The 23,251-nt window shown below is 44.1% G+C and overlaps 1 protein-coding gene across 7 annotated transcripts in view; it reads left to right on the top strand.

Moving 5' to 3' along the window:
• The window catches only part of LOC128346597 (E3 ubiquitin-protein ligase RNF220-like), a 128,247-nt gene that overhangs the window by 21,024 nt on the left and 83,972 nt on the right, over window positions 1–23,251 (top strand). The window contains exons 2-3 of one of the 7 annotated variants that reach the window (XM_053300052.1): window positions 15,522–15,587; window positions 16,114–17,107. The exons of the other annotated variants lie outside the window; for them this stretch is intronic. Coding sequence (XP_053156027.1) covers window positions 16,127–16,969 — 843 coding nt within the window. The 5' untranslated portion in view covers window positions 15,522–15,587; window positions 16,114–16,126 and the 3' untranslated portion in view covers window positions 16,970–17,107. Of the gene's footprint in view, window positions 1–15,521; window positions 15,588–16,113; window positions 17,108–23,251 lie in introns of those variants that run through there. 7 annotated transcript variants of the gene reach the window in all.

Here is a 23,251-nt window from a genome sequence, read left to right as displayed (position 1 = left end):
AAAAAATCAGATTTTTTTATTTAAATCGGATTTTTTAAAAATAAAATGCTTTTTGAGGAAAATATATTACCATCCAAAGGTTATTCCATCATGAAATAAAGATTAGTTTTTTAATTATGTAGAATAAGGCTGTATATGTTTAATTTTTTTGGTAAATAAATTCCATTAATCCATTCACAATGTCATGCTCTTTTAGAGGTTTTTGTAAGATTATTGGGCAGTTTCTCTGCCTACAAGATATTATCACAGATGCTTGGTTTACTTTTGCAGTTCTCAAAACTGAATTTGTCTCAGCAGAGAACACATGCCTCTTCTCCACAGCAAAAATGTTATGACATGAACAGAGTTGAGAAAAAGTCCTTAATCCTATTGTTCTACAAACCTATGAATACAGAATCAACCCCTTCAGTGCTAAGTTTCAAGAAGTTCAGTGAAATAGAATAGAAACAATATTTTTCTGATTGTTTGGAGTGGAATAGATCTGCACAAGAAGAAAGTGAAACTAAGTGTGAGGAGGGAGGGGCAAGCAGACAAGCAGTACAAAATGAAAGTGAAACTTTCTGAGCACAATACTGCATAGCCACAGACAGACAAGTCTTTGGATCTTTTTGTGTGTATGACCTGAGGTTTATCACATTCTTTCCTTGGAGGAAAAAACCTATAATGGCAGCAGGCCGTAAAAGAGACCCAGTTTGGCAATATTTTAATGAAGTTCCTTTACCTATCGGTAAGGCAGGCATGCGTGCAAAATGCAAACACTGCAACAAAGAAATGCAAGGCCTGGTGGCCCGAATGAGGCAACATCATGAGAAGTGCTGTGATGAAGATGACCAAAGAAACACATTTGAACAGGCAGGATCTTCAGGTTGGTAAACATTTTTATTGAATCATATAATATTTCTAAAGACTGCCTTGAACTGTCATGTTTGAGCAAAATTATATTTCTTATTATTACTGCATGTTACTGTCATTTGGTACAGTTATGAAGAAAAGCAAATATTCCTTTTGGGGCAGTGCTGTGTACAATAAGCAGAAATTGTATAAACAATAAAATAACAGCATTGACTTTTTTGTTTAGGGGAATTCATGGATTCTGGAAACTATCCACCTTCAAGATCACCATCCTCCTGTTCTACAGTTTCAGAGTTATCCATCCAGGATAGTGCTTCATTAGCATCATCATCAGACACCCACAGCCACATATCACTATCACCTAAAAGAAAGAAAAAATCCTTCCCTCCTGGAACCACCATAGATAAGTTTGTGATAAAAACTAGCAGATTAGAAAAAGAGTTAATTGATGAATAAATTGCCCAGTTTGTTTATGCAACGAACTCTTCTTTCCGTCTGACTGAGAACCCACATTTCATTAATATGGTTCAGTCACTGAGACCAGGATACAGTCCACCCAGCAGAGCAGATGTTGCAGGGAAACTGCTGGATAAAGTGTATGACAGAGAAATGGAGCAATGTGCAACAGCTCTGGAGGGTAGAATTGTTAACCTAAGTACTGATGGGTGGAGTAATGTCCACAATGATCCTATTGTATGTGCTTGTATAACAACAGAAGAAGGGAAAGTCTTCCTTGCACAAACAATTGATATGTCAGGAAATGCACACACAGCAGAATACTTACAAGAAGTGGCAGTAAAAGCTATAATAACATGTGAACAAAAATTCAAATGTCTAGTACGCAGTTTGGTCACAGACAATGCTGCAAATGTATCCAAGATGAGAAGAAATTTAGAAGAGCAGGAAGGGAATACAAAGCTAATAACATATGGTTGCAGTGCTCATTTGCTGCACCTCTTAGCCAAAGACTTAAGTGTTCCAGAAATAAAGACTAATGTTGTTGAAATTGCTAAATACTTCCGTAACAATCACTTTGCTGCAGCAGCTCTGAAAAGGATGGGTGGAACCAAGCTAACGCTCCCACAAGATGTTAGATGGAACTCTGTGGTGGACTGTTTTGAGCAGTATATCAAGAACTGGCCTATTCTGATGACAGTTTGTGAACAAAATCGAGATAAAATAGATGGCACTGTCACGGCCAAAATCCTCAGCATTGGGCTTAAGAGAAATGTTGAACATATGCTGAGCATCCTGAAACCCATCTCTGAATCTTTAAACAAAATACAGAAAAATAGCTGTTTTATTGCTGATGCTGTTGAAATTTGGAAGGAACTGAGTGAACACTTAAAAACAGAACTACACATGGACAGAATTAAATTACAAGCATTAAAAAACGAATGGGACAAGTACTGTCTCCAGCTCATTTTTTGGCAAATATTGTCAATATCCAGTACCAGGGTCAAAACTTAAGTGCTGAGGAAGAGGAGTTAGCTATGACATGGGTATCCAGCAATCATCCATCTGTAATGCCAACTATAATAAACTTCAAAGCTAAGGGGGAACCATTCAAGAAATATATGTTTGCTGAAGATATTTTAAAGAAAGTCACACCAGTGAACTGGTGGAAGTCACTTAAGCACTTGGATTTAGTGACTGTTCAAGTAATGATTTCACTTTTAACAGCAGTAGCTTCTTCTGCAGGCATTGAAAGAATATTCTCTTCCTTTGGACTCATTCATTCTAAATTGAGAAATCGTTTGGGACCCGATAAAGCAGGAAAGCTTGTTTTTCTTTTCCAGATTATGAACAAAGAAGATGAAGATGACGAGTGAGCTACAGAGGACAGTATTTAAGTTTTTAATGTGTAGGCTGGGCTGACAGTCTAAGTTTCTTAAAATATATATATTTTGTTTAGCCAAATTAGTTAACAAATATGGATGTTTGTTTAAGCAAATAACATATGCTGTAATGTTATTGTTTCAGTTGAATAAATCTATTTAAATTGTTATTATTAAGGTAATGATTATTTTTCTCCTTCCTAAGTACAACAGAAAAGTTGTCCAAATATGAATGATTAACCTATTAAACTGGGGATAAAAAAACTAATATGAAAAGTTGTTATTCTAAAAATCTTCATCTTCTTGCATATTAAAGTTATACCAGCAAGAATTAGTCTTTATGTAGAAAACTATGATTTAAATCAAGCCTTACTGACTAGTGATTTAAATCGTGATTTAAATCGTGAATTAAATCAGTTTGATTTAAATCAAATCCACCCTGTTTTTAATTGCAACGCTCCACTCCCCCTTCCTTCTCCCATTAGGAAAACAGAAGTGGGGAGACACACACAAGAGAAGAGTGACAAGTGTGTGCTTTTCACAGTTCCTTGGCTCCGTTTATCAACCCCCTTTTAACATCCAAGGCTGTTATTTGACTCTTAATCACTTAACATGCAAAGTTAGGTAAGAGAGTGGAGAAATCACTCAAACATTACAGACCTGTCCTTGGCACATGAGATCCTATGGGTCTTTTAAAAGTATACATGATGAAGGAGAAGAAGCCTCTCTTCCTAGCTCTCCCAGATTGGAGAAAGGTCAGTAGTTGTGCAAGGTTCCATTCATGGCCATTTCATTTCCTGCATGATTATAATCTGCTTTCTGTCCGTTCTGTATCCCATCCCATCCAGCCTCACATTTATTTGAGATACCTTGCCTCCTGAGATTCCTAATGTCCCTCCCTTCTGTCCTTTAAGAAACTTCTGAAAATTTATCTATTCTGCCAGGCATTTAGGGGTATGTGTGTGTGTTTCCCCCCACCCCACCCTGCTGTTGTTGTTTTAATTATGTAAACCTCCTCAAGTCTAAGGGAGTCAGGCAGTCAATAAATTTGGTTCTGCTGTGCTGTAATTTACACCTTTTAACTAGTTGGGATAGTTAGCAGAGTCTACATTGGGCCAGGAGAAGGAGAGGAAGGCGGTGACGGAAGATGGGTGGTGGTGGGGGCCCATTTAAAAAACTTGTCTCTGGGCCCAAGCCAACCTTGTTACACTCCTGTTGGGAAGGGCCTTGGTACATTCCTGAGGTTCTCAGCTTTCATGTTAATGTTTTGAATCCTCAGGTTTGTGTGAGAAACCGTGGGAGCTCAAACCAGAAGCTAAGCCCCAGTTCCTTACTCGCAGTGAGTAAGGATAAGGACTGAAGGCTCTTTCAGGCAGACAACAAATAAGAACAGTCCTGCTGGATCAGGCCCAAGACCTATCTAGTCCAGCATCCTGTTTCACACCATTGCTCACCAAATGCCTCTGAGAAGCCCGCAGACAAGAGGTTAGGGCATGCCCTCTCTCCTGCTCTTGCTTCCCCGCAACTAGTATTTAGAGACATCTTACTTCAGAGGCTGGAGGTGGCCTATAAACACCAAACTAGTAGCCATTGATAGACTTGCCCTCCATGGATTTATCCAAACTACTTTTAAAGCCATCCAAGCTAGTAGTCATTCCCACATCCTGTGGCAGAGAATTCCATAGATTAATTATGTGTTGTTTGAAAAAATACTTCCTTTTATTGGTCCTAAATTTCCTGGCTATCAGTTTCATGGGATGGCCCCTGGTTCTAGTATTGTGAGAGAGGGAGAAAAAATTCTCTCTGCCCACACTCTCTATTCCATGCGTCATTTACCTCTACCATGTCTGCGCATAGTCACCTCTTTTCCAAACTAAAAAGCCCCAGATGCTGTAGCCCTGCCTCATAAGGAAGGTGCTCCAGGCCCCTGATAATCTTGGTTGCCCTCTTCTGCATCTTTTCCAGTTCTACCATGTCCTCCTTAAGATATGGTGACCAGAAGTGCTTGCAGTACTTCAACTGTGGCCACACCATAGATTTGTATAAGGGCATTATAATATTAACATTTTTTGTTTGCAGTTCCCTTCCTAATGATCCCTAGTATGGATTTTGCCTTTTTCATAGCTGCTGCACACTGAGTTGACACTTTCAATGAGCTGTCCAACACGATCCCAAGATCTCCCTCCTCGTCAGTCACTGACAGCACAGACTCCATCAGTGTATATGTGAAGTTGGCGGTTTTTTGCCCCAGTATGCATCACTTTACACTTGCCAACACTGGCCTTGGGCCAAAATAAACCAATACATACTTGCCAACACTGAACTGCATTTGCCATTTTGTCGCACACTCACACAGTTTGGAGAGATCTTTTTAGAGCTGCTCAGAATCTGTTTTAGATTTCACTACCCTAAATAGTTTAGTATCATCTGCAAATTTGGCCACTTTGCTGGTTACTCCAACTTCTAGATCATTTAAGAATAAGTTAAAGAGCACTGGCCCCAATACAGATCCAGGGGTGGGGGAGGGGGCTCCATCCCTCCATTGTGAAAACTGTCCATTCATTCCCACCCTGTTTCTTGTCTTTAACCAGTTCACAACTGAACCTGTCCCCTTATCCCATGACTGCTACCTCTACTCAAGAGCCTTTGGTAAGGAACTTGTCAAAGGCTTTTTGGAAGTCCAAGTATACTATGTCAACCATATCACCTTTATCCATATGCCTGTTGACAGGCTCAAAGAACTCCAAAAGGTTAGTGAGGCAAGATACGTGGAAGCCATGCTGCTTCTCCTTCAGCAAGGCCTTTTCTTCTATATGTTTAACAGTTTTTTCCTTAAGTATGCTTTACATCAGTTTACCAGGCACAGTAAAACTAACCAGCCTGTAGTTTCCTGGATCCTCCCTGGACCCCTTTATTATTCAGAGACGTTAGCTACTTTCCAGTCCTCTGGTATAGAACCTGACTGTAGGGACAAGTTCCATATTTTTGCTAGGAGACCAGCAATTTCACATTTGAGTTCCTTAAGAACTCTTGGGTAGATGCCATCTGCCCCTGGCAATTTGTTAATATTTAGTTTTTCAAGATAGTTTAGATCAGGGTTTCTTAACCTTGGGCCCCCAGATGTTGTTGGACTACAACTCCCAGAATCCCCAGCCACAAAGGCCATGTCTGGGGATTCTGGGAGTTGTCGTTGGACAACATCTGGGGGCCCAAGGTTAAGAAACCCTGGTTTAGACCATCCTCTCTCATCTCCTCAAATCCACACAGGTCTTTAGCCTCCAGGCCTGAGAAGCTCAGTTCAGGAGCAGGTATATGGTCAGTATCCTCCGCCATGAAACAAATGCAAGAACTGATTCAGCTTCTCTGCAATACCCTTATCCTCCTTAATACTCCTTTTCACACCCTCTCATCTAAGGGTCCAACTGCCTCTCTGACAGGTTTTCTGCTTCTGATATATTTAAAGAATTGTTTGTTATTCCCCTTGACACTTCTAGCTATATGCTCCTCATACTCTCTCTTTGCATCCCTTATTGTCTCCTTGCATTTCTTTTGCCAGAGTTTATGTTCCTTTCTGTTCTCTTCATTTGGGCAAGACTTCCATTTTCTGAAGGAAGTCTTCCCTGACTCTACTTGTTAGCCACACAGGCATTCTCCTGAACATGGTGGTACCTTTCCTATGTCTTGATATACATCTCAACTGAGCTTCTATTATCGTGGGTTTAAATAACTTTCATGCTTTCTGGCCTTCTGCTTCCTTTTTACTGGTTTCTTCATTTTTGGGTAGTTTCCTCTTCAGAAGTCCATCGCATCTGCATTGGAATTCCTTGGCAATACTCCACTTGTATATAAGTTTAATTGGATGACACTATGGTCACTGTTTCCCAATAGTTCTACAACTCTTGACATCTTGCACCAGGTACTGGACACCACTTAGAATTAAATCCAAGGTCACCTTCTCTCTGGTTGATTCTGCAACAATCTATTCTAAGGCACAGTCATTTAGCATGTTTAGAAATTTGGCCTCTCTGTCAATACCCACATGTGAGTTTGCCCTGTCTATGTAAGGATAATTGAAGTCACTCATTATTACAGCTCTGTCTTTCTTTGACGCCTCTCTGATTTGCTTCTCCAGCTCTGTGGAGACCTTTCTGCAGAATCTTCCCATCAGATGACCAGGAGTTACAAATTACCTGTTTTCTTATAGAAACTCTTGGGCCTGCAGTTTTATTCTTCAGAATAAAATACCCAGTATATTTTAGCCTGGGGAAAATTTGTGAGAAGGATGGGAAGAGGGTTAATTTTTTAAAAGCCGGCAACACGATTCTGTCAGTTTCACAATGGCTGGTCTTCCTGTTTCTTTGTCTTCAAAGTGGCTATAAAATGTACTTTGTTAGAGTGAAGGTTCCTTACTGGTTGAAAAAATGCTTCCCTTTTCTCTCACGCACAGATGTGCTGGGGCACTGCTCAGCTCAGACGGAGAAATACTTTATTTAAAAGGGTGAGCAGGTAGGCTTAGCTGCTAGCCTTTAGCCTAGGTTGAGGGCTGTACTTGGCATATTGTGTGCCTCTTTTGTGTCTTTCATATACATAACTTGTTTTGATAATAAAACTCTGAAGGGCATTTTTGTTCTGGAAAAATGAACTTTTATGCATGTGGAGGGAAATTTTACTGAAAGAAAATCTATGAGTCCTGGCAATAGGTCACCTAGTGATGCCACCTAGCTGCTCTTCATATGTGCAAGTCTCTCTTGCCCCCCCCCCCGTGCTGCATATCCTGCCTTCTTGTTACTTGCTTCTTCTCACCAGAGACTCTTTGTGGCTTGTGGTGACCATGGTGCTGAGCACCTGATGGTTTCAGGGGGGAAGGGATAGGGAAAATAAAATGTTTCAGTTTTTAAAATTTTTATAAGTGTCAAATACAGTTGCTTGGTCCAGTTTCTTGCAGGCACTGGGCCCACATGTGGAGAAGTCCTGCCTGTTTTCTTGTACCCCAGACCCCAGTGCAAAGTGTGCACACAGGCAGTGTGAGCAGAGAATGGGAGGGCAGCAGGGGGTAAAGAATACCTCTCATATTGAAATTTGAATCTGGTCCAAAAATTGTCTCAAATTTGAATTGAATTTGAATCAATTTGACCCTGTTTTGGTGCCTTTTTAAACCAATCAGGGGGCATGAATGGTTTTTAAAAGGTGCCAAGTGTCTCTTGAATCAAATTTGAATCGAATTTCAAAAATCTGATTTGAATTCAAATCAAATTACCCTTTTAAGGGGTGATTCAAATTCAAATTCAAATTGAATCACTCAAACCACCCAGATATGAGTCAAATTGATTCAAATTCAAATTGATTTACACATCCCTAACTACAATATCACTTTATGCCTATATGCATGTGATGTAATGAACAGAGCTGTGCTGAGGACTGTGGAAATCAAGCCTGTTATGTTTTCAGCTCTCATAACTTCATATATTCAAACATTATAAAAAGTGCCAATGCAGTTTCTTCATGTTGGAGGGTCACAATTTTAGGATAAAAGAAAGATATGATTCATAAGATGGCCATGCCAGAGTTGCCACCTTCCTCCAGAGAGACCTAGTAGGTCCAAGGGGGGAGATACTCCTCAATGGCAAAATGCTGTCTTCTGGTTGTTCCCACTGGTTAGGAGGAGGCAGTTCACCTTTGTGTGTTATAGTTTTATCATCTGTGAGTATCAAATAGGGTATTTGATACTCACAGATGATAAAGAAAAATAACTAGAGGGGATGTCTTGTCCCATATTTTTGGCAGGAAAGCCACAAAATGCTCTTCCGCATAGGTATGAGGTTTGTTTGGCAATGGCATGAGACTTGATGCATGTGTGTGTGTGTGAGCGCACACACATACGCACACACAGGCAGGCAGAGCCGGAAACAGCCTTTATAAATCTCCAAGCGGCCAGGGAGTCTGACGCATGGTACAAATACAATCTTTTTAACCCAATTGAGCAACCCCACCCTCTGCCTGCTTTTCCATCCTCCTGGATGCTCCCTTTCTGGATGCTCTTTCTCTTTGTCATGAAAATTACTCCTCCACCACTACCATTCCCATTTCTCCCATATCTGCTAGTGTCCATGAAAGAGTTTGTAAGCAGAATGGAGTTTGTAATGGGCCATGAAGCTTAGCCTCCTGAAATCAATGCCGCACCACCCTGCAAGAGATGCCCTAGTCCTCCTCATCCAGTCCTGCAGGCAAACCATACAGCTCCATTGGAGAATATTTTTATTTATTTATTTTACTTATGTTCTTCTTTTAGTAAAAAATTTACAGAAACACAATATAAAACCAGCAAAATTAAAACAGTAATGTGGCAACAATAAAGCCTCAGGATCAGACCATGGAACCAAAAGCCTCATCGAATAAGAATGACTTGATTTTCCACCTCAAGGGATAAGGTCATTTTCACATCAAGGTTAAAATTTACATCATTTTTTGTTTCTACTGGTCTCTCTCTTAGACCATCTCTTTGAGATGCTTCCCTGCATTGGAAGGCATGAGGAAGCTTTCACGACATTTCCTTTACCTCATGATAACCAATTCCACTAATTTGTCCTTTCCCACACCCCATCACTGTGTGTAAACATTTCCTTCCTGTTGGATTGATGGGAGGTTGCAAGATTCACTCTTCATCACAGTGGGGGTGGGTGGAGAAGAAGGATGCTCACTGAGCATAAAACTGGCATTTTCCCGTTCCTTTGGAGGCCTTTGAATGAATGTGGGATGTAATGGATTCAGAAGCTGACCTCCACTCTTCCAAGTCAAATGTTGGACCGACAGTGAGGGAGGACTGTGATTTTGCTATGACCTAAGGGTTGCTAATGTGTATGTGAAGTGAAGGCCAGCTTGCCAGATGTGCACCAGTTCAAAATTGGCAGTGGGAAGGCACAGCTAAAACATGTTTTTAAGCCCACTCATTTATGAAATTGAGCCAGGACAGCAAATCCAAAAGCTACGTGCCAGCATCTCAACAAATCTATGATAAAACATAATAATAATGATGATTTTTTAAATCAACATAAGCTTCTTACTTCTCATCTGCTCAACGTTTTGGCGAACATTCAATGTGTAGTATGTTCATCATCAAGACAGAACGTGGATTTGAATTTGGGAAGTCAATAGAAATAATCCAGGGAATCCATTTCCACTGTGGCACTCAGGTCTGACTCTGTAACTGGCAAGAGTCCCATCTCAGGTCTGCAGTGAATGTAGATCCCAGTAGGCAATTTTTATTTTAAAGCTAAAATCTAAAAATTCATTTTTTAAGAATCGGCATGCGAATCAGATTTTTTAAAAGGGGAGCAGATTTTGGACTGCTGCCAAAGGGCAATGCCCAAGGGTCCAGACAAATTCACTGGGGCCATACCATAGCTCCGTGGCTTGGTATGCAGAAGGTCCAAGATTCAGTCCCTGGTATTTCCACATAATGCTAGGGAAGACTCCTGCCAATCAGAGTTGACTAGGGATTCCCAACTTTTGTCACAAACCTTCAGTTCAGGTGGCCATGCGGTGGTGGGGGTGTGTGTATGCAAAATTTGCTATCTGGTCATCAGGAAGTACGGCTTTATTTCACACAATTCTTTCAAAATATATAATAGATGTGTGCACACACATTTAAATGTTGCAGTTATGAGACAGGCTTCTCCAGTCACTGGCTTACATTGAGACTAAGCCACCAAATGGCGCAGCAGGGATGTAACTTGCTAGGGAGCAAGAGGTTGATGGTTCAAATCCCCGCTGGTATGTTTCCCAAAGTATGGGAATATCGGTCAGCAGTGATATCGGAAGATGCTGAAAGGCATCATCATCATCATCGCCAGGAGTCGACACCGACTCAATGGCACAACTTTATTTATTTGTTTGTTTGTTTGTTTGTTCGATTTGTAGACTGCCCTTACAAAATAGCTCAGGGCGGTTCACAAACATCAAACACCCTTTAAAACAATTTAAGAGCACTGGAAGGCCAGGCTGAACAGGTAGGTCTTTAGGGCTCTCCTAAATTCCAATAAAAAATTCAAATTACAGATGTCTGCAGGGAGCGCATTCCACAGTCCAGGAGCGGCTACAGAGAAGGCCCGCCTCTGGGTCGCCACCAGACGAGCTGGTGGCAACTGGAGCCGGACCTCCTCAGATGATCTTAGCGTGTGGTGGGGATCAGACCGAAGAAGGCGCTCTCTAAGGTAACCTGGACCTAAGCCGTTCAGGGCTTTAAAAGGCTGGTGGCAACTGGAGCCGGACCTCCTCAGATGATCTTAGCATGTGGTGGGGATCAGACCGAAGAAGGCGCTCTCTAAGGTAACCTGGACCTAAGCCGTTCAGGGCTTTAAAGGTAATAACCAGCACTTTGTATTTTGCTCGGAAACATATCAGCAGCCAGTGCAGCTGGGAGACCAGCCTTGCTGCTGCATTTTGAACTAACTGAAGCTTCCAAACAAAGGCAGCCCTACATAGAGCACATTACAGTAGTCAAGTTACCAGCTGGTGCACCACTGTTCTGAGGTCATCCTTCTCTAGGAATGGACGCAGCTGTTGAATCAGCCTAAACTGATAAAAAGCACTCCTGGCCACAGCCTCCACCTGAGATACCAGAGTGAGGCCTAGATCCAGGAGTATCCCCAAGCTGCATACCTGCTCCTTTCGGGGGAGTGTAACCCCATCCAGCACAGGGAGATCTAACTCAACCCTCAGATTCTGAGCCCCTACAATGAGCACCTCCGTCTTGCTTGGATTCAGCTTCAATTTGTTATCCCTCATCCAGCCCATTACTGCCTCTAGACAGGTATTTAGGGAATGAACGCCATTTCCTGATGAAGCAGATGAAAGAGAGAAGTAGATTTGGGTGTCATCAGCATACTGACAACACCCAGCACCAAATCTCCTGATGACCTCACCCAGCAGTTTCATGTAAATATTGAAAAGCATTGGTGACAGAATGGAGCCCTGAGGGACTCCATATAACAGCTCTCGTTGAGAAGAGCAACTGTCACCAAGCTCCACCATCTGGGATCTGCCCAAGAGATAGGAGCGGAACCACTGCAGAGCAGTGCCTCCTATCCCCAACTCCCCCAGGTGACCCAGAAGGATACCATGGTCGATGGTATCGAATGCCACCGAGAGATCCAAGAGAACCAACAGAGTCACACTCCCTCTGTCGATTCCCCGGTATAGGTCATCCATCAGGCCGACCAAGGCTGTGTCAACCCCATAGCCCGTTCTAAAGCCAGTTTGAAATGGGTCTAGATAATCAATTTCCTCCAAAACCGCCTGGAGCTGGTCGGCCACGACCCCTCGATCACCTTGCCCAACCAATGGAGATTAGAGATTGGCCTATAATTACCCATTGCCGAGGGATCTAGGGAAGGCTTCTTAAGAAACGGTCTAATTATTGCCTCCTTCAAGCATGGAGGCACCTTACCCTCCCTCAGTGATGCATTTATGATATTCACCAGACCTCCTCGAATAATCTTCCTGCTAGATCAAAGCAGCCAAGTCAGGCAAGGGTCCAGAGAACAAGTGGTGGACCGCACCGCTCCAAGCAGCTTGTCCACATCCTCAGGAATCACAGATTGAAACTGATCCAACCTAATACTGCAAGAAGGATTGCTGGACACCTCCTTCGTAGACCCTGCAGAAAAAGTGGAATCCAAGTCGGCCCAAATACAGGAGATTTTGTCCGCAAAGAACCCACTGAGGGCATCACAGCACACAGGGGCGTAACGATAGGGGGGCAGGCAGGGCACATGCCCTGGGCGCCACCCCAGCAGGTCACGTGGGGGGCGCCAAAAAGTGCCCCTGCCTGCTGATCCCCTTCCTTAAAAAATTTTTTTTTTTTTTTGCATCCCGCTGCAGGCGCAGCGCTGAGAGCGCACAGCACCAGCGGCTGCAGTCAAGCCGCTCTTCCCTGGGTGGTCCCCGGTGCCCCCCCCCCCGCTCTGGCCCCGCCTGCTCACCACACTGGGCACCTAAAGTTTGCTGCGGTTTGAGCAGCAAAAACGGCCGGTTCATTGATTCATCACTGACTGACTCACACTAGCCTGGGCGGGCTTGCTTGCCTCGCTCTGCCTCCGCTCACTCCCCGCCCCTCTGCCATTCGCGCATGCGTGAGTGTCCTTCCGGTTGCCGCCTGCACGTGCACTAGTCCATCCACAGAGTTTGTTTGGGAAGGACGCAGCGTCAGACGCAGCAGCAGGCAGGCAATCATTTGTGTTGCTGGCTGGGCCTGGGGGCTGTGTGAGCGCTGCACACTAGACGGACTCAGAGTCGGAAGAAGGATTCCAGAGGAGGGGAGACCTGACCTGCAAACCAGAGAATAAGGTGTGTCTGTGTGACGATTATCTAAATAAAATGTGTATTTGTTTGAATTAACTGCTAGTGTAGACAGTGAGATGTGTTTTTTTAACTTGGGCAGCAGGGGCGGGTGGGCATTTTGCTTGTTGGCGCGCCGCAACGCAGTGTCTGTCGTCTCTCTCCCCCGTCTCCCGTTCGGTTCCGAGTCAGTCCTGCCAGGAGTTGCCCCCCCCCCGTGCTAGTAAGGCAGCTGCAGCCTGTTGCCCCCGTATCCCCGGCGCAGCGGTGGATTAACGAGAGCTCGCTGGCGGGCCTGGCCTCGCCAACCGCCGCCCGCTCCGCTCGCCTCTCTCTACCTGGTGGCTCGGCTCTGTCCTCTCTGTCCTCTGTCTCTTGCGAGTCGCAAGAGACTGAGCCTCTCTGACCGAGTCCAAGAGGCGAGCCAGTGAGCCAGCCAGGCAGTGACGATGACCCGAGGGCAGCAGGCCCTGCTGCTGCCGCGTGCTGCCGAAACTAAGGAGCCCAGCCCAGCCCAGCCCAACTGCGAGGCGCGCGCCTGCGCAGTTGGAACTGCTTACTCACTCCAGTCCACTCCCCACCCATCTCAAGAGCATCGGCACGGCAGCAGCATAGCATGCAGAACAGACAGCATTCCTGTGTGAGTCAGTGAGTCAGTGTGACAATATTTAATCCCGCAACTCGGCCGCCTCGCCTCCTCCCCTTCGTGCCCCGCCCCTCCCCCACCCCTCTCTCGGCACTCCGCATGGTCCTCCCGTCCCATCCACAGCCACATAGAAGCACACATCATTCACACACCACACACACTTTGCCTAGCCTAGCAGCCAGTAGTCCTCCCTCCTCCTTTTCTCCACCGCACTCACGCTGGCTGCTGCTGCTTCCATCTCCTCCTCCCACTCTCTCTCTCGCTCTCTCTCTTGTGGTGATAGATCAAAGAGATCTATTGAGACCATTTGAGAATGAGTGTGTGCAAACATTTTCTCAACAAGCAAACTAGTAAACAAGCACACTAGTAAACATGTAAAACAAACATCTTCTCAACAAGTGATGAAAAGGGGAGGTTGTTTATACACTCCAAAAGGGATTGCAAAAAACTAATTTTAACTCTAGTTTGCACCTCAATGTTCATCCATTTCTTGATTTCAGCCTACACACACAGAAACAAAGATTACTGTTTGCCAGCTGAGTTGAGTAAGGTATACCAAGTTGGTCTCTGGTGGTACATTTTTCTTGTGAGTGTGTTTGTGTGTGCTCTTCAGTCCTGGAACAAAGTGCATTCATGTCCTTTAAATAAATAACTACCATCTGCAGTCTGCAAATAACTATATCTTCAGTCCTCTCTCTTTCCAATGTGGATTGTAAAATTGGCACATTTCCCCTACTGTCTAAATAAAGACCCCAACTTAAAAAAATCCATATTTTGAAAACATATTTTGCAAAACACTAATCTTGAAATAACCCAACAAGCTGTTGCGAGTTAAGATTGCCTAGTCTTCTTCAATGCCAACATGTCTGATTCTTGTTCAATTTTTCTGTTTCTTCAAATTTTTAGCTGCAATTTGTGCAGTTTTACTAAGTTGGAAGTTAGTCCTATCAACTGCAATTGGACTCATTTCAGAGTAAATCTCGTGGGCCATTATTTCTAAGATGTGTGAGTTTCAAATTAAAAGTGACCATTTTATTGTGCATGTTTTTGCCTTTAAGATGGTGGCTTGAACATAAAGTTCCAGTACAAGCAAATAGGGATCACTATGCCTACCCTGCAATTTAATATTCCATCTGTATTCTCTATTACCTGCTCTTGTATCAGGAAACAAATTTTAATGGTTGGTGCTTTAAACTATCTGTGCCATTGTTGTTCACCACTTTGTGCTCCCTGATTGGAAAAAAATACAATGTAAAAATGTAACAAATAAATGCCAGTGAACTGTTTCCCATTTACAGTAAATATCAAGCAGGTTTTTAACATGCTTTATTACAGAACCATGCAATGGCATAATAAAGGATCAATAAATAAACAAGATGATGGCTAAATAAAGAGACTCACCACATTAAAAGTTGCCTATTTGCCCAGTTAGCAGGGGATTCATCAATGCATTTTCCAGTGATCCCCAAAAATACTATCCATCCTGCACTCAACACATGGGACAGGATTTCTTACACTATGTGTGCAGAATTTGGATTAATTTTGCCCATTTTAATGTCAAAAGCTGAGGGGCAATGATACAGCTAACCTCATGGCTTGAGTGGACCTGGATGTTCATCTGCAATGATACAGTAATGTAGGCCTGAGATCTACCATGAAGTTGCTATCTCACAGTCGTAATTTTGATGTTTGGGACACAAGCCTAATTCACAGGGTTGTTGTGAGGAAAAACCTAAAAAGGTAGTGCACCACAATGGGCTACTTGGAGGGAGAGCGGGATATAACATGTAAAAACAAATAAATTGAAATACAAAAAAGTAATACTATTTTCTCTCAAAAAACAATAATAGCAACTCTGCTGACTGGAACTGCAGGCACACAACCAACCACAAACCAGTGCTTAGAACCAGCCTACTGTGAGTAAAGCAAACCTTTCTAAGTCAAATGAAATCTGATGTTAAGCAGTGTAATTTATTGTAAATGGATTAATCTGAACATTTCATTCATGTCTTTCTCTAGTGCTATTAATTGACTTGCATCATCCACAATTTAACAAACCTGTTAAAATATAATTAAGGATGATGTTCTATTTAATGTTTCTTGACTTTATGAGCTGAGCAATCTGATGTTAAGCAGTGTAATTTATTGTAAATGAGTTAATTTGATATTAATGAAGTCAATATTGCTTGGCTTCATGTGCTGAGCTTCATTGATGGGGGTGAGGAATTTAAAATGTTGTCTCTTCTGGGCCCACTACAACCTTGCTACGCCTAGACTTCAATACAGGAACAGTTGTGGGGGTGTGCTGGCTCTCAAGAATTCCAGTATCTTGGAAAGCATTTTTGTGTAACCAGGGGTGTCAAATGCAGACACAGGTGTGGGGGTGCTCTGGGCTCCTTGGAGGAAGAGTGGGACGTTGACATAATGAACAAATTCCCTTAGAGATTCGAACATCATGATGCCACGGAAGAAGGCAAGTGGAGCTGAAGGATGGAAGAGGCGGCGGCTGGAGGCAGAGGAAGCCCAGAGGTCGAGCAGGTTCCTCGAGTCATTCCTTACAAGGCCCGGGACAAGTAGCTCCACACCACCTCCGGCACCACCGCCAGCACAAGTGGAGGAGGAAGTCCAGCCAGATGACGGTGGATCAAGTGCACATCCACCACAAGTGGAGGAGGAAGTCCAGCAAGATGAAGAGGCTGCCACAGAGAGTGTGGACGTGACAGGAGGGCAAGCTGCTGCTGATGTCAAGTCTACTGATGAGAGTGAGACTGGACCCGAGGAGGAGGAGGAGGACAGTATGTGCATTGAACCAGATGCTGACCAAGAGCCTCTAACTCTTAGGCCGGAAGTGATTGAGCGGCATGACATCGGACTTCTGCAGTTTGACCAGGATACTGGAAGACCGATTATCCCTGACACGCTGAGAACAGAAATGATAAAGCTGGGTGCAAAGTTTTTCCAGAACTCTGAGGGGCCTTTCCTACCAACTAGAAACCGTGCAATGAACAAGACTTGGTTCAGGAAGAGATTGGGAAGTGGCCATGGTGAAGAGGTGACTCGTAAGTGGCTGCTCTATTCCCCTTCTAAGAGGTCGGCATTTTGCTTCTGCTGTCTCCTCTTTTCCCGATCAGAGCATCAGTCGACATTGGAGCAGGAAAGTGGATTCAACCACTGGAAAGCACCTGAAAGGATTTGTGTGCATGAGAATGCCAAGAATCATCGGGAGTGCTTCACACAGTGGAAAGAAATGGAAAGAAATATAGCTGGAAACAGAGGACTCATTGATGCGGAACTTTGATCACAGATTGAGAAGGAGAAGCAGAGGTGGCGCGAAATCTTGTCAAGAATCCTTTCCTGCATCAAATACCTTGCAACTCAGAACCTGGCTTTGCGAGGACATAGGGAGTCAATTCATCTAGACAAGGATGACACCAATGTAGGGAATTTCCTTTGCTTAGTGAAATTACTGGCTACTCATGACCCAGTCATGAGAGAACACCTGGCCTATGTGGAAAGTCATCCTGGATCCCCCTCTTATCTCTCACCGGCAGTCCAGAATGAATTCATCCACCTGATGGCATCCACTGTTCGCAAGAGTCTACTGAGAGGCATTTGCAAAGCAAGATACTATGGCCTCATGTTCGACTCGACTCCTGACCTGGCACACCGTGAGCAGATGTCACAAGTAGTTCGATATGTAGAAATTGATTATGAGAGTCATACAGTCCGTGTGAGAGAGTCCTTCCTTGGTTTTATCGAGCTAAGCCGGAAGGATGCTGAGAGCTTGACTAAAGACATTTTGGATAAGTTAGAGAAGGACGGAATGGAGCTGAAATATTTTCGGTCACAGTGCTATGACAATGCTGCTGTGATGGCTGGACACAAAAGCGGTGTTGCCCAACGGATACGTGAGAAAAACAACCTGGCTGTGTTTGTGAATTGCGACAATCATTCACTCAACTTGGTGGGTGTACATGCAGCCCAAGAGGATGTGAAGATGGTGACATTTTTTGGAACCATTGATTCCATCTACGTGTTTTTTTCTCGCTCAACACAGCGCTGGCAAAGACTCAAAAACGCCATGCCCGTGTCTCTTAAGTCAGAGTCTGAAACAATGTGGAGCTCAAGGACGGAAGCAGTGAAGCCAGTCAACAACCACCTGGAGGAGATTCTTCAAGTTCTTCAGGACATGATAGATGATGAAGATGAGAGCAAGGAAAGCAGAAGTGATGCAGAGCAGCTGCGCAGCCACTTGTTGACCTATTGTTTTCTGACTCTTCTAGGTTTCTGGAATAACATCCTCGCTCGAATTGACAGTGTTCAAAAGAGACTGCAGGATCCTAAAATGAACTTCCACAATGCTGCTGTGGATTTGAAAAGCCTCCAGGCTCGTTTTGATGGTGAGAGAGAAGTGCTGGTCAGAGAGGCACTCGACGTAGGACATCGTCTCTGTGAAGAATGGGATGTTGACTTTGAAAGACGTCCGAGACAGAAAAAACGAATGCCTGGTGAGAAATCAAGAGATGCTGGGTTAACAGCAAGGGAGGAGATGGAAAGAGTCATGAAGGGAACACTCGACCGTCTTAACAGAGAACTGGGCGAAAGGTTCACTCGCCTGCATGACACTGATGCCAAGTTTGGGTTCCTTCTTGATATCGAGGGACTGTGCTACAGTGCTGACAGAGAGAACCTAAAGACGAACTGTGAAAATTTCTGCCAAATGTACAGGACTGATGTTGATGTGCAGCTATATGACGAGATTTTGGACGTCGGAATGTTGCTAGCAGCACGGACCAACATGAGAGTAGCAACACCAGAACAGCTTCTCGAATTTATAGTTGAATATGGAGATGACGCCGCCTTCCCCAACTTCCGCATTGCTCTACAGATCATGCTGACTGTTGCAGTTTCCGTTGCCAGCTGTGAAAGATCATTCAGCAAGTTAAAGCTGATACTTTCCTGTCTGAGAGCTTCCATGGGTCAAGACAGACTCTGTGATCTTGCTCTGCTGAGCATAGAGAGAGAGGAAACGGACAAAACTAACTTTGATGGCATCATAGACCAATTTGCATCCATGAAAGCAAGGACGGCCCAGTTATGATTTTAGGTTATATATTTTTGGATATTTATCGCATTTTTGGTTATTTATCCCATTTTTGGTTATTTATCACATTTTTGGTTATTTATCGCATTTTGAAATTTTTTGTGATTTTTGTGATTTTTAAATTTTTTAAAATAAAAGTTTTCTGAAACATGTGTGTCAGTCAGATGTATGTATGCTGGGGGGCGTGCGGGGGGGCGCAATTTCAGTGCTTGCCCCAGGCGCCGTTTTCCCTAGTTACGCCTCTGACAGCAGAGCACCTCCGGGAGCCGATTAGAAACAGAAGGAGTAGAGATTAGACTCCTCACTACCCGGGAGTACTCATGAGTACTCCCAAGTAAACTTATCCAATTAATTTTAGTAAGACTGCTTATGAATACCTTAATCTGGATGTTAGCCAGTGACTGGAGTAGCCCATCTCATAACTGGAGTGTGTGTGTGTGTGTGTGTGTGTGTGTGTGAGAGAGAGAGAGAGAGAGAGAGAGAGAGAGAGAGAGAGAGAGAGAGAGAGAGAGAGAGAAGAACTGAATTTGTTTGCTTGAAATAAAGTCATACTTCCTGATACCAAACTTTGCATACACAATCCTGCCACTGAAAGTAGCTGAATGCACGACTTTTTACACTGGAATATGCTTGGTGAAAATCTAAATAATTTTTTGGTAGTTAAAAAAAAAATAAATTGTGACTATCATACTTTCCAATTATCTACAGATACCAAATTCTACATGAACACTCCTGCTTCTTAAAATAGATGAATGCACCACTTTCCACACTGGACAAATTTAAATAATTTTGGTTTTTTTTAAAAAAGCAGACATTCTGAATAATCATATTTTAACTGTTGTTTTCAACAGATTTTAACACTGATAATAAACATATCAATAATTCCAAAACAACATAATGCCCAAGAAAAGCAGATCTTTCTCAAATTCAAATTTACTATGATTCAAATTTTGCAATAAAATGAACTAGCTTAACCCATTCAGAGCATCTGCGCGCTAGTACTTGATTGCTCCCCTCACCCCCTGCCACAGCCCCCTTCACCTCAGAGATCTCTCCACCATCACCTGAGCTGCCCTCCTCCTGCTCCTCCTCCATCCCATTGCTTCCAACCCCCTCACCCCTCTTGGTCGTGGCTGCAGCGTTGCCAGCACCTATTGGCCAAGCTGCAGCCCCCTATCCCCAGAGACCTCCCCATCCTCACCCGAGCCCTACTTCTGCTCCTCCCCACAGGAGCAACCACAATGGTTGACTGGGCCCTTCCTTGCTGCCACCACTGCTATGGCCGCTTGTTCCCTTCAGGCCACTGACAGGCCTGGGCCCGTCCCTTGCCTGCCTGTGCCAATGGCCTTGGTAGTCCCAAACAGTAGCAGTGGTTGATTGGGTCCTTCCTTGTTGCTTCCACCACCATAGCCACTCCTTCCCCTCAGGCCGCTGACAGGCTCGGACCCATCCCTCGCCCTTCCTTCTTTCTCTCTTCCTCTCTCTTCCACCCACTCTTCCCCTGTCTTTCTTTCCCCCTTTCCTCAGTTAACAGATCTTGTTCATCTTGTTTCCTCATCTATTTCACACAACGGCAGCCTCCTTCTCCTGAAGGGGCTCTTTCCTCCCTCACGACCCCCCTCTTTGCAGACCCCTGCCCTCTATCCATCTAGCTATCTAGCTATCATATTTTTATACCGCCTGATATGTATATCTCTAGGCGGTGTACAAAATTTAAAATATTTAAAAGTCACAAATTAAAATACATGACAATAAAAACAATAGAATACAATTATTAAAACAAGTTTTTAAAAAAATTATTAAAATTATTAAAATTAATTCTAATTAAAAGCCCTAGAAAGCAGGAGGGTTTTGAGGTTCTTCCTGAAAACAAACAAAGAAGGAGATGTTCTTATTTCAGCAGGAAGCTTATTCCAGAGCCCTGGGGCAGCCACAGAAAAAGCCCGGTCTTGGGTCGCCACCAAACGAGGTGGTGGCAACCATAACCGGACCTCTTCAGAAGATCGTAGCAGGCAGCAGGGATTATGACAAAAGAGGGACTCTCTCAAATATCCTGGACCCAAGCCATTAAGGGCTTTATAGGAAATAACCAGCACTTTGTCTTTCACCTGGAAACATATTGGCATCCAGTGCAGTTCTTTTAGAACTGGTGTTATGTGGTCCCTTCGTGTTGTCCCAGAGACCAATCTGGCTGCCACATTCTGTACCAATTGTGTATCAATTGTACAAAGGCAGCCCCACATAGAGTGCATTACAGTAGTCAAGCCTGGAGGTTACCAGCATATGTACCACTGTTTTAAGGTCATACGCCTCTAGAAATGGATGTAGCTGACATATCAACCGAAGCTGATAAAAAATGCTCCTGGCCACTGCCTCCACCTGAGAAACCAGGGAGAGCTTTGGGACGAGGAGCACTCCTCCCAGGCTACGTACCTGATCTTTCAGGGGGAGTGTAACCCCATCCAGAACAGGCAGATCTAAACCATCTCTCAGGTCCTGTCCCCCAGCAGTCAGTACCTCTGTCTTATTTGGATTCAACTTCAGTTTGTTCTCCCTCATCCAGCCCATTACTAACTCCAGGCAGGCATTTAGGGAAGATATGCCATTTCCTGATGAGGTCGGCATGGGTGTCATCAGCATATTGGTAACACCCAGCAGCAAACCTCCTGATGATCTCTCCCAGTGGTTTCATGTAGATGTTGAAAAGCATTGGAGACAGTATGGAGCCCTGTCCTGTGTCCAAACGACATCATCTGGAATCTGCCAGAGAGATAGGAGCGGAACCACTGTAATACAGTGCCACCCAATCTCACCTCCCCCAGGCGGTCCAGAAGGATGCCATGGTCGATGGTATTGAAAGCTACAGAGAGATCCAAAAGGACCAGCAGAGTCACACTCCCTCTGTTGATAGCCAGTTGGAGATCGTCCATCAGGCTGACCAAGGCAGTCTTGACCCCATAGCCCACATGAAAGCCAGTTTGAAATGGGTCTAGATAATCTGCATCATCCAAAACTGCCTGGAGCTGAGAGGCCACCACGCGCTCAACCACCTTGCCCAACCATGGAAGTTTAGAAACAGGTCTGTAATTAGCTAACTCTGAGGGATCCAGCATAGCTTTCTTCAAGAGTGGTCTAATAATAGCCTCCTTAAGACAAGGAGGCATCCTGCCCTCCCTCAGAGAATAATTAATAATATTAACCAGACGCTCCCTGATAATGTGATTATCAGATGCAATAAATCAAGTTGGGCAAGGGTCGAGAGAACAGATTGTAGGGCGCACTGCACAGTCCGAAGCAGTTTGTCCACTTCTTCAGGAGTCACAAACTGGAAGTGATCCAATCTAATCCCATTAGAGGAGTTGCTGGACACCTCCACAGTAGACTCTGCAGTAACTGTGGAATCCAGCTCGGCCCAAATCTGAGAGATTTTATCCGCAAAAAAGTTGTTAAAGACATCACAGTGAGTGACCAATGGTTGCAAGTTTAAATTTAAGGGGGAGGGGTGCATACTAGCCCCCTCACAACCCTAGACAACTCAGCTGGATGTGAATTTGCGGAAGTGGGCAGAAAAGAACTGCTTCTTTGCCACCCGTACTGCCAGAGCATAGGTCCATACTACGACGACGACGACGACGACTACTACTACTAAAAAATTAATTAATTAATTTCACTTTCTGTTTATAAGTAAGCACGATCTAGTGTTCACTTAAGCCTCCCAGTAGCCCCAGATAGAGTTGCCATGCCCTCCAGAATTTTGGGTTTCACCTGAAATTGCTTAGCCCATCCAGATGTGCCTGGATTTCAGCTTTCTTTCTTTTCTTTTCTTTTCTTTTTTTTTAAAAAAAGCTAAGTTCTAGCCCTTGTAGAAGCGGAGTTATGGAACAAAACGTGCAGTCACTATTCTGCTCAGAAATTATTTTCAAGCCAGTTTACATAATATGCAAACTAGGCACCCGGATTTGGAAAGCCAGAATATGGCAACCCTAGCCCCAGATTGCTTGCAGGCAGAGGCCCATCAACAACTGTCATCATAGCATTAATGGGTTGCCCATCCATAACTATTGTGGGGAAATTGATAGGCATCCACACTGGAATTGAGCTCAGGGGTGTTGCTACTATTGAACATGGGGTGGTAAATGTCCCTGAGCCCCTGTGGGGGATGCTGGCTGGGTGAGAGTTTGCTCTTTGCTTTGCTCCTCATGAAAGGTGTGTGTGTGGGGAGTTGGGGGTGGGGGGGGTGAGCTGAAGTCCTCCTTTGCATTCTGTCCCAGGCCCCACTCTATGCCGCTGATTAAGCTCACCTACATATTCACAATTTTTTCCGGTTCAAAGCAGTTCTACTGAGCTTCCAGAACAGAACATCATGATCCAATATTTCTTCTGAGGTCAGCAATTGGGCCAGCCTGTCAGGCAACCCAAGCAGTAGCCCAAGGCAGTGATCAATGATGTAGTTGCAAATGCATCCATGACAGCCCC

The sequence above is a fragment of the Hemicordylus capensis genome, chromosome 2, assembly GCF_027244095.1.
Source record: "Hemicordylus capensis ecotype Gifberg chromosome 2, rHemCap1.1.pri, whole genome shotgun sequence".
Classification (NCBI taxonomy): domain Eukaryota; kingdom Metazoa; phylum Chordata; class Lepidosauria; order Squamata; family Cordylidae; genus Hemicordylus; species Hemicordylus capensis.
This window is presented reverse-complemented; position numbering and strand designations above follow the sequence as displayed.